The sequence below is a fragment of the Acartia tonsa genome, chromosome 11 (assembly GCF_053477335.1).
Source record: "Acartia tonsa isolate MP-2025a chromosome 11, ASM5347733v1, whole genome shotgun sequence".
NCBI classification, from domain to species: domain Eukaryota; kingdom Metazoa; phylum Arthropoda; class Copepoda; order Calanoida; family Acartiidae; genus Acartia; species Acartia tonsa.
The window spans coordinates 37,745,033-37,757,340 of NC_137270.1; the positions used below are offsets into that span (position 1 = coordinate 37,745,033).

Genomic DNA, 12,308 nt, shown 5'->3' on the forward strand with positions numbered 1-12,308 from the left:
TTTCATTTTTTGAAGTAAATTATTCTGTAAAGAATGTAAAGAATATAAAGGAGTGATTACCCCCCTCTCCAAATAAATTTCTGGGTGCCCCTAACATTTTTATTTCTAATTTTACCCCCCCCCCCCCATTTCAAAAAAAATGCTTGGACGTCCTTACATCTATGATAGAAAGATCCCCCCATTCAATAATTTACCCCTCCCCCAAATAAAAAACTTAGACGTCAAAGTATCATAAAATTTTAAAAATGATAAACTTAATATAGGTGGTTTTTCCCCAAGTGCCTAGTCGAGCACAGAAACGTTATAGTGTTTTACCTTTTTTAGGTTAGGCCATATGGTACATGGTAACCTGGCAGCGGTAGGGCACCCTATAAGAAAATAGACAAGTATTTTGTATTTATAATAAAATAGGGGAGTGGGGTACTGTGATCAATAGGCACAGGTAAATTCTTTTCTCGTATTCATTCGAATCCGGTGGATAGGAACCGGTTCTCAGCCATACGAAAAAACTATGTCTAGCATCGTATTATATCCAGTTTTCTACGAATATAGAAATGTACAATCATAAGATTAAAACCAGTTTTTTTAGCCCGTGCCTTCGGCATCTCGGGGCTAAAAAAACTGGTCTTAATCTTATAATTGTACATTCTATATCTGCGGAAAGCCGTTTATAATACGATGCGAGAAATAACTATTAGATCATGTGTAAATATGTGAATAGTTATTTCTCGCATCGTATTATAAACGGCTTTCCGCGGATATAGAATGTACAATTATAAGATCAAAACTATTTTTTTAGCCCCGAGGAGCCGAAGGCACCGGCTAAAAAAACTGGTTTAAATCTTATGATTGTACATTTTTATATTCGTAGAAAGCTGGATATAATACGATGCTAGACATAGTTTTTTCGTATGGATGAAAACCGGTTCCTATCCACCGGATTCGAATAAATACGAGAAAATATTAGTTGTTATTTTTCATTTTAGTGTCACTCAGTTTAATTTTTCCCTCTGTTGTTTCCATTAAGGATATTTAAATGCATTTAATGTGGCCAAACTTTCTTTTTTGCATTTGTGCATTATAAATTGGAAATATTTTGTTGCTTTGAAAACTTTTATCAATAAACATGTAGGGCCATTGGCATCTAAATAATGTAAATATATACCAATTTTATCAAATGCTGTTAAGTAAGATTTTTGAGATTCAATTTTGAACACTTGATAAATTAGGTTTTTTCTTGGCCACTAGTTTGAACTTTTCAACGTTTGAAAAAATCTACATAAAAATGCCTAAGAAAGGTCAGCAGCATAATTTGGAACTTTTTTATATAGGAAGGGAAAGGGCATTGGCAGATAAATGCGCAACTTTATATTTCCATTTATTTATGTTAGCTACCTACTAAAAGGATAATTTAACAAAATAAAAAAATAAGTAAGATTGATTTATCGAACATTGTCTTGTCCCTGTATATCATTACATATTTTTTTCTTCATCTAATTGTTAGATTTAAGTTAATGGACATAATTATTTCAAATAATCAAATGACAATTTAAATTCAACTAAAAGTAAAACACTTAATTTTGTATTATAAAACTTACTTTTGATTCTTACTTTAGGTTAGGTTAGGTTAAGTAAAGCCCAGCATAGATAAAATCAGGCATATGTATAAGTATGCATGCATCTCTCCGTCTGTGAATTCTCACTAATCGCCGAATAAATTCAATTATCCTTTTCTTTAAAGATTATCAACTCTTTAAACATCTGCAAAAAATATTTCCTTCATCTTACAAAACTATTCTAATTGATTTTGTAACAAAAATTTTATCATATTATGGCTCATATTGGGGAAGCTAGGGGCAAAGCCGAACTTAATAAAAAATGAAAAGAAGATAATATTTATTAGAATCATCTGTAAATTAATCTTTTAGAGTAGCTTGCACAAAGTACTGACATAATAGATATAATATAGATACATAATCTCTAAATCAGTCAATAGAAAACAGTGGATGAACAAAAAGGCCATATTATTGGTTACAAACTTAGCTATGACTAGTTAAATTTATTAATGATTTATTTAATTAATGGAATTACTTGCATATAAAACATAAACAAAGATTTGTCTACTAGAATTTAGTTTAATGGATTATTTGGCCTAGTTTAACCATCTTTATCTACTATATCTATCATTGGCATAAACTGTGGATTGTAGAGATGTACTGAAATTTAGTTTCCCAAAGTGTACTTAGCATCCGCGTCCTATCTCAATATTTGCTACTAGCTAAAAAAAGCTTCAAACTTTCCAAAAAAATCTAAATTTGAAAAATTAAAATTTTGAATGTATAATGTATAAATCGTTTATACATTATATCGCTTTTCCTTTTGGCCGGAGTAGCTGAAAATAAGGTTGCAATAATTGGGTTATCTGCTGTACACATTTGGAAATTATTGAAAAAATAGGCAATCCATTTTCAGCACATCATTGTGAATGGTCTTTTGTAAGTTTTAACAAAAAAAACTAAAACATCAAGTGTTACGATGTCTGTTTGTCTAGCGTTTAAATCGATATATAATTACTTGGATATTGCACCAGATGATCAAGTACTTTAATAGAGTGATACTTAAAGCTGGCTAAAATAACAATACCCTCTTTATCCCGTCCCCTTTCTCGGATGAACGAACTTATCAATAAGTGAGATCCATATCAACTACATCAATTGACATAAATGTTCCCCCTTTCAAAATATCCACGTATACTATAACATTGAACTCTTTGAGACGGACGGACGAATAGAAAATATCTTTCTTCTTTGCAGAGAAGCTTAATTTGAAAGCTGGGATCACATCATTGATTAAATGTTAGATGCGCACCATAAATGACCTTATCTTTGCATGTATCCCTATATAAAAGTAACAGAATTTCTTTCCGTCTGTCGCTAACCGCTGAACCTATATGGTTCCCATATATTGTGAAGCTTCTTATTGGTTCATTTTATCGTTTTAAAACGTTGCTACTATCGTTATCGTCTTTGCTTTGTTGTTGAAACACCCAGAAATGATTATGGAACGATTAGGGCGTCATTATATGGTCGTAATATTTTGGAATACAAATTATGGCCTTTTCAAATCTATGAAATAGAATGGTTCAAAAAGACGAAACTGTACTAAAATGTAACTTTATAGTAGGGCACTTGAGTTAAGGAGGAAAGTCAACCACTCTATTTCAATTTTACTTTTAAAGAGAAACAAATTGGAGAGGGCGGGGGCATGGTTACTTTTTTCTTATGATGATATTTCCTAAATGGTTGGTTGTATCAACAGATTCAGAGTATAGACATATATACAGATAACTACAGCCTTCCCTTTTCCAAGGACCTTTTTCGTCTGCTGGTAAATTGTTTTTTGCTACTTGGCTGTGTTAATATTTCCTACATCATTGGTTAATTTTCAAAGGCCCAATTGAGAGTCGGCTCAAGGTCATAGCGATAAGAAAATACAGTTATTTTACCATTTCTCCCTCTAGTGTTTTAATTTATTGTTGTATCCTGCCCAAAAATAATTTTAAACATATCTAGGACCTATGGGAAACTACATAATAAAGGAGGACCATATCGGTTTAGTGGATGGTTAGATCTATCTGTACAAACAGGCACACAGGCAGAAGATCTAGGCTGGAAAGGACACGGGTTAAATTAGCGAAAACATATCCCCCTCCCGCTTAAGATTATAATATATTAGTTATTTCTCGCATCGTATTATAAACGGCTTTCCGCGGATATAGAATGTACAATTTTAAGATTAAAACTAGTTTTTTTAGCCCCGAGGTATCCAGCTTTCTGCGAATATAAAAATGTACAATCATAGGATTAAAACCAGTTTTTTTTAGCCGCGAGGTGCCGAAGGCTATGTCTAGCATCGTACTGCCGAAGGCACCGGCTAAAAAAACTGGATTTAATCTTATGATTGTAATTTTTATATTCGTATAAAGCTGGATACAGTACTATGCTAGACAGTTTTTTCGTATGGAGGAGAACCGGTTCCTATCCACCGGATTCGAATGAATACGACAAAATAATTTACAGATATTTTCCCATCCTAAATTCAAAATAAATAAGTTTTGAGCCAGTCTAGATGGAATCTAAAATATAAAACTGTCGCAAGTCTATAAAAGTGGGATAAAGGTACAGAAAACATGGACAATTATGTGTATAATTAGTGCAGCAATAAAATTGGAATACTTGCATGTAAAACATTAAGAATAGGGTATTCAATTTAGGAATCAAAAGAAAAGGGGGATAATAGTGCTTAAATTAATTTACAACCTCCCCCCCCCCCCCCCCCCAAGGTTAATTAGCTACAACACTGGATATAGAAAAGGTGGATAATGTGACAGGGTGATTTTTGTCGTCAATTAGACCTCATATATTGGTCAGTTCGTTCATCCGTGGTCAGGGGGGGGGGGTAGGGTACTCAAAAGGAAAATATTATTAGCCAGCTGGGAGAAACATTTTATCAGGATATGCGAAAATTTCTAACAATATCCACGTATTATATATCCATTGCTTTTACAAGAATTACTAGTTTTACAATGTTCTTGATTTTTAAGATATAACATCACTATCCTTCCTTTGACGTGTCAAAATGATACAAAATTGGAAGAAAGAAACAGTTATAAATATATATTTAAATGAAAGGACCAACTTACAAAGGGATATAGAATAATTCCCTGCAACTAAGAAATTGTGATGAATAATGATTATTTATCGCATCGCAGATATTAAAATGAAATATTTCAAGATTTAAACCAGTTGTCTGTAATACGGTACGATACAGAATTTTTCATTAAGCCTTCCTGAAAAAGCAGTTAGACTGGTCTCTTAATACATGACGTGTCAAGGGAAATATACACAAAAAATCACCCAGACTCATAACTTTCATTAACGCTAAAAACTCAAAATATATGGATATACGGCAAAATCATAGTTAGAGAGAAAACAAGGATGACAACATCCATAAAAGCGAAGCTCTGAAACGATAGGACACACGGACATTAACACTTGTATAGTGTCAGAACTGAATAATCAAATATATATGAATAAGAGTCAAAGCAAAATTGTGAGTAAATTTGTTGAAAAACTTCTTGATACAGGATAATGTTTATGGACATACTTACATTTTTAGGACTTGATTTTAGAGTTGCTTTGCTTAAAATATTGTACTTTATTGTCCCATAAATCAGTATACCAAAAATCAGAACATTCGGATAATTAGATCACATAAAAAATTTTTGTTAAAAAAGAAAAAAATCAACATGTTTAAAATGGTCGTACGGACATTCTGGTAATGATTATAGAGCTGCTACGCTTTCTAAATCATACCTAAGTACTCCAGGAATCACCATGCAAAGTTTAAAAACAATAGGACAATTCTAACATGCCTAAATTAACCAAAAAAAAGCTATCTGTCTCAGACGTACGGACGGACGTACGGACCGACCCTAATTATAGGAAAGCTTCGCTTTTAAAAATAGAATTTAATTAATTCCAACTTCAAATTATTATACATAGTATATATTTCATTATATATTAATCATTACAGAACATTATCTATTGAATTTCCAAAAAGAAATTTAAAGCCAAAATATATTCAAACTATTATACATATCTAAATTTTAGACAAATAAATGTAATTTTAAAGAAATTTTAGGTCATCATAAAATAGTATAAATAGATAAAATTATGTTTCAGTATCTTTAAAATATTTGTACTTTGTAAAACTTATAATTTTATTATTATAAAAGGATATACAATAAAATATAAAGATTTACATTTAAAATTATAGGGCAAAAAAATCATATGTAAGATAATATATCATGTGCAAAAAGATATTTTTCTAAAATTGAGTATATAATTACGAAATCAGTTTTCTTCACTTGTGTGTAAATTTAAGATACTATTCTTCACTTGTGTAGAGGACTGTAGAAGGTACATTTACTTTCAACTCCTAGAAAAAAATGAATAAAAATTAAGATTATTAAAGCTGTGTAGACTGGGGTTTAGGAGGTGCATCCATTTCCCCTCCCCCCCTCCCCCCCAATGCTCTAGAAAAATGATATAGGTAAGGAGAATTAGATTAATTTATCTCTCAACCATTGTCCTATCCCTCACTTGTGGATTGAGAATATATTGGAAATTTGAAACTGAACCAATAAATAAACGAGTCTAAATTAAAAATACTTCAATTTATTACCTTTCCATTTGTTTCATTTTCATTAACGGCTCCATTGTTCACATATCCAGTCATCTAAAAACCAAAACAATATTTACATATTATCCAGTAAAATTTTTGTATCTGCTAAATAAAGTATGCGAACTCACTGCCATTTAAATCTAAAATCGTTGTTTTGATTAGAGAGGGGGAGGCCAGAGTGGGTATTTTGTAGGAATCACAAATATAACTCTGTAGGGAAAAATGAGTCTCTAATAACTCCCCACTACCCTACTACACCCTCAAACAATGAAAATAGGCATATATTTGGATTTAAAATAAGGTTACAGAAAAAGTGATAAAAAAAATTATTTAAATTCAATTTTCCTATTCCTGTATAACTGAACAAACCTTAATATGTTTTCCATTGCTGGTTCCCTGCTCACCCCCTCCATTCATATTGCTAAATAAATAAATTGTGAGGTTTCGTGATTTTTAAGATACACTTTTTTACAAATACGACATTTCAAAGCGTTATGATAATAAATGATTTTCAATAAATTAGACTGAGGTGATGTTTATCAATTTATTTCCATAAAAATCGATTCCTTGGGAATATTTTTTCTACAAAATGGTGGTCTGGTTACCAAAGAAGGTAAGGAAAGACTAAAAAATACTAACAAATATATGCAGAAAATCTTAATTTTCTTTTAAGGTTTGGATGAGGTCGTATGGAAGAACCCTAGCTATAATCTAGAAGGTAAAAGACAGACATAGAAAAAAATAACTTTACCTAATTCTTCTCTTATCAGGAGTAACATTGATGGTATTTTCCAGTGAAATTTGAACCTAAACATTTCCATAAGGTTAATATAATAATACAGTTATTTATCTTTAAATTAAAGTTCCAAGCTAATTGCAATAAAAAAAACCCATAAATCTATATATCAATCCATTTTTTCTTAATTGATTAGGTTCATTGTTAACCCTTACAGATCGGGCCCCAATTCCCACCTTAATAGATCGGGGGGGGGGGGGGGGGGGGCTTAGAGCCCCCCCTCTATCTCGGCTCCTAGTACAGATAAAGACGTAAATTTTTTTTTCTTCTGGTGCTTCATGCTATTTTTAGAGAAAATTACTTTTTCTAGTCATAGCGGTTTGACCGCTCCTTAACCGCTTTTTAGCGGCCAGCCGCTAAATTTTAAAACAGCTGTAGAGCGGCCAATTTTGCAGCTAGGATGACCAAATTATAGGACGAACTTTTATTTTTCATAACAAATAAATTACTTTTTCTGATCATCGCCGAAAAACGGCAAATAACGGAAACGCCATTTTCGGCGGTTACGGCGGTAAAACGGTGGTTGGCGGCGCAAATTAATATTTTTAACTCTTTATTATTGCTCAAGGATTTACCAAAAAAAATTATAGGTCTCTAGCTGTAATAGAAGCCACGATATTCAAATTCATGATATATGTCTGTAGTAAAAGCTGGACAAAAATCGGTCATAAAGTCGGTCAGGGAGCGGTCAAACGGTCATAACACCACTTTTCTCAGAAGGTCATTGATATCTAAGTATTCACCAAAAAAATTTTAGGTTTCTACCTTATACACAAAAGTTATGATGTAGAAATTAAGATTTATTTAGAATTTTTTCTAATTTTTTTTGCTACCCAACCGACTTTGACCGGACACCACGACCGACACAGACCAGATATCCTAATACAATCAACTCTTGCTGACGTATAATTACTAAACTTAATAAGTCATGAAGTTACAGCTCTCCATCCTAACTACAAAAAAATGAGATTAAAAAAACTAGAGGGGGGGGGGGGGGCTCTTGGATCTGTAAGGGTTAAACAATAAAATGCTTATGCAAACAACTAATATATTTTGAAAAAAGTTTTTTTTTATTCATTAAGATATCAGCGAAATAGTAATTTTTCAGGTTCTATATAATTTTTTATATTTCAATAATCCAATTAATATTTTCACTTTTTTTTCTCCTTTAAATCTTACTTTTTCAATAATGAGTTGAATAATTTAATTATTATGAAATGTTTATTATTGTTTACCTGAAGAGCAACTGAAGGATAGAGGAACAGGCTGATACAAAAGTCTTCAAATATATTTCCTACAAAATTTTTGTGTTGGAATGATTTTTCTTGTATTCCCTGGCAAGTTCGAACCCATTAATTCCCTTTTCCTTACACCAGAGAATGAGTGTGTTACGCGGCATTCCTAACTATCTCCGCGCTTCGCTTGTAAACAAACAAAGAGGCGCACATTTTTCCTTGATGATTCCCATGTGAAGAGCTACGTGAATAAAAATAATGTATTGGATGGATATACATGCGCTCTAATCCGTGGAAGATCTCAAATAAGCCTTCCTGCTTAGTTTGACATCATAATGTGGTAAGAATTTATCTTAATTCTTAATAATAAGTGTAGTATGGTATATTTTCACGAAGAAATTTAAAACATTAATTTTTCAACAAATAGACCATTTAACTGCTAACTTTTGACATACGAATATTTTCCTTAATTTTATTGATCATTTGAATCTAAAATTATTAATTTCTGATGCTATTTAATATGTTTCGTGCCAATTTAAAGTTTTTTAGAAATTTTATATTTTTAATTAAATTGAAATCACGCAACCTCGATCTACAAAAATAATAAACCATTAATACTATGTAATTAATTTTTATATTTTTGTTTTAGATTCACCGTTTTCATGGTAATAAATACACATTTGTAAACATTCACATGTTGGTCATTCGGAGGGCTTGGAGATTAAGAATTCGTGAACGGCAAGGAATGCGTTCCGAAACAACGAAAACGAGACAGAACAGATGCGGCTAAGAAAATATCTGTGAAGTTTTGTGAATGTGTTGGTTGTGATACCTTACCACACACTATTATAATCGTAATCAGTACAGATAATTATTGTGACAATCATGGGTCCTAAAAAGAATAAAGGCGCTCAACTTGGACTACGGCTGCGCCCAGCCGTCGAGGCCCTAACCAGTGAACTAAATAAAGTGATGAAGTTGGTCAGTGAATCTTCAGAGCTTGATGTTAGACATTTCACTAAGGAGTCAATCCTTGTCCATGACAAGTTCGAGACATTCGATAGCATTATGGTCGGTTTTAGCAAGCTTGGTGTGAGAATCCAAGAGCTTGAGGAGTTTAGTGACATTTATTCTAATATAATTACTGTACAAAAAGATTATAACGCTCTGAAAGATGCTCTAGATGCTATGGAGGAGCTTAGTGACATTCAAAGTGTTGTTGATTTAGTTGGTGATAATTTGCCTGACCATAAGGCTGAACTATATGATCGTTGCTTAAAGATTGTGAAGGTTATTAAAGGGTCATACTTTCCCTTACCAGAACCAATTATAAACACTTTGTCTGCTTTGATGAAACGGCTGGCCGAGGTTAAGCTTGAACCTGTGAAGCCGCCTACAACGACGGCGGGTGCTTCGACAGCATCGCCATTTGTGTCGCCGTTTGGCACACCACAGTTCGGCACCGGTTCTATATTCACGCCAGGATATATGAATCGTGTCGACGAACGCCTTCTTCCAAGCTTTGACGGCTCAGAGTCAGCCTACGTAAGTTTCAAGGACAATTTTAAAAAGCTTACCGTAGGACAGGACCCGTCATATTTACAGTTATTGTTGAGCAGTGAAAAGGTCTGCAAAAATAAAGAGTTGAGACTTCAGTTAATTCAGATTCAATCACATGAATCTCAATGGGCTTACCTCGACGCACGTTTTAAGTCCAAAACACGTCAGATGCTCTGCCTTTTCAACCAATGGGAGAAGAAGCCTAAACCGTCGGACTCCAACCAGATTGTGACAGTCTTAGCAGAGTTTGGTGGTGCAGTTAGCCAGCTCGAGCAGTTGACTAAAGATGATGATGATGAGGAAGTCACCACAAGCCAGTGGTTGACCATTATTCTTTTGGAAATGTTATCCAAGAAGTTGCCACGTGATTTCAAGGACAAGCTCAACCTGGCGTTGGGCTCGATGGATACCCCAAATATTCCTAAGCTGTTGAAGATTATAGAGGAACAGCGTGGCGCCATTTTGATGAGGTGTTCAATCGATGTAGACACCCCCTCCAAGAAGAAAGGTAATCCTGCGGCCGCAGCTACAGCCGTTGGTAAACCTGGGTCTCCAGCTAAGACCAAGAAGAAACAGCCTTGCCCGTCAGAAGGTTGTAACTCTGATCACCTGTTGTTTAAGTGCTCCAAGTTTAGGGATATGTCTGTTCCTGAACGCAAAGTCTTCATCAAGAAGATAGGCGCCTGTTTGCTCTGCTTACAAAAAGGGCATCGGGTGGCCGATTGTCCCAGAGCCGATAAGCTTGGCAGCTGTACCATTGACAGTTGCAACCAGCCTCATAATTCATTATTACATGAATCTGTTGCTAGTGGACAAGTTGCGGCAGTGTATGAATCACAATTGTTTAGCAAGAACAATTTTATGCTGATGTTGCAGCAGGTCCCGGCGTTGGCGACTGACAAACGTCAAGTCACCGTCAATGCCATGTGGGACAGTGGAGCAAATTTGACGTTGATTTCTAGAAGTATTGCCAAGAAGTTAGAGTTGCCATCAACTGGTCGCACAGCTACTATTTCTCTGGCAGATGGAAAGAGCCAAGCATGTCCTACAGTCAAGATTTGTTTGGTTGACCGCAACCGGAATTCACATATTCTGGAGGCGGCGGTAGTGCCCAGCATTGGTACTGAAGAAGGGTTGCGTTCTATTGATCCTACAGCCGCCGCCGACATTTTCAACATGAAGCCTGATAATTTTTCTATGGTCGACGGCAAGATTGATGTTTTAATCGGCCATTTAACACCAGCTATGTTCCCGTGTGCAGATAAAATGGTTGGTGACTCTAGACTGTACAGAAGTTTATTTGGTACAGGCTATTTAGTTGTGTCTGCAGATGGCAGGACTGTTGCTAATCCTGTCGCCTGTAAAGCTGTGAAGTTGGAGGTCAGCAAGATGGAGTTCCTGAGTACTGAGAGTTTGGGAATACAGCCGCCATCAATGTGCAGCGGTTGTAAGAACTGCCGTCATTGCGCCGCCATAGCCGCCGGGCAGTCCGCCTTGGACGTGCGTAAGCGGCAGCTGATTGAAGAAGGTCTGACATTAGATCTTGAAAACCATGTTTGGACGGCCTCATATCCCTACAAGCAGCCGCCAAGTGTGTTATTTGACAATTCAGAGCAGGCCTATAAGATCTGCTTACGTGACCGGCAGAGAATGATTAAAAAAGGTGAATACAGCACCTTCTGCCAAGTGTTTCAAGAAGCTGTGTCTCGTGGAGTGTATCAGAAAGCTTCGCCAGAAGACCTAGCTTATACTAAGCCCGTGTATTATTCGAGCCTAGTCTGCGCATATAAAGAGTCTATTTCCACGCCGTTGAGGATATGCGCCAATTCTAGCCTCTGCTGCAAGGGGCTAAGCCTCAATAGTATTATGATGGACGGCCCAGTTCCATTATATACTCTGATGCACAATCTTATCCGGTTCAGAAGTTATAAGTGTGCATTCGTGGCTGATATTCAGAAGTTCTACAATTCATTATTAGCTACCTATGAAGATTCTCAGCTGAAACGTGTTTTTTTCGCTGATACAGTTGATGGAGAGCCAGAGGTCTACCTTACCAAAACCATCAACTTTGGTGAGGCCTTGGCTGGAGATATGGCCGTGACCGCCCTCAGACTCACTGGTCGTATTTTTGGTGGACGTTCCCAGCAGGATGTTCAAGATGTTTATGGATCTGAGAAGATTAGAGGTTGTGACGTTGTAGCCCAGCAGGATGTGTGGAGAGATGTTCAGCAACCACTCAGTTCTGAATTTATTTTGTATCAAGATCCTCCATCGGTCAAATTGGAGACTTGTACTTACGTGGATGACTGTTTGAGCGGTCATAACAGCAAACCTGAAGCTGTCCAGCTGGTCCAAGAGCTGGAAGATATGATCGCACCTGGCAATTTCAAGTTTAAATCTGTTGTTTATTCTGGAGATGATGTTGACAGTGTAAAAGTTCTGGGCCTTGTATGGGACCCTAAACAGGATAA

The 12,308-nt window shown here is 35.3% G+C and overlaps 1 protein-coding gene across 1 annotated transcript in view; it reads right to left on the reverse strand.

Moving 5' to 3' along the window:
* Positions 1-5,819: 5,819 nt before the first annotated feature.
* LOC145331861 (trimethylamine transporter-like) overlaps positions 5,820-12,308 on the reverse strand; it is a 50,188-nt gene continuing 43,699 nt past the window's right edge. The window contains exons 30-34 of the mRNA XM_080176707.1: positions 8,278-8,336; positions 6,998-7,053; positions 6,616-6,667; positions 6,247-6,300; positions 5,820-6,000 (exon numbers count right to left, since the gene is read on the reverse strand). Of these exons, the coding sequence (XP_080032833.1) occupies positions 5,950-6,000; positions 6,247-6,300; positions 6,616-6,667; positions 6,998-7,053; positions 8,278-8,336 (272 nt within the window). The 3' untranslated portion in view covers positions 5,820-5,949. The remainder of the gene's footprint in view (positions 6,001-6,246; positions 6,301-6,615; positions 6,668-6,997; positions 7,054-8,277; positions 8,337-12,308) is intronic.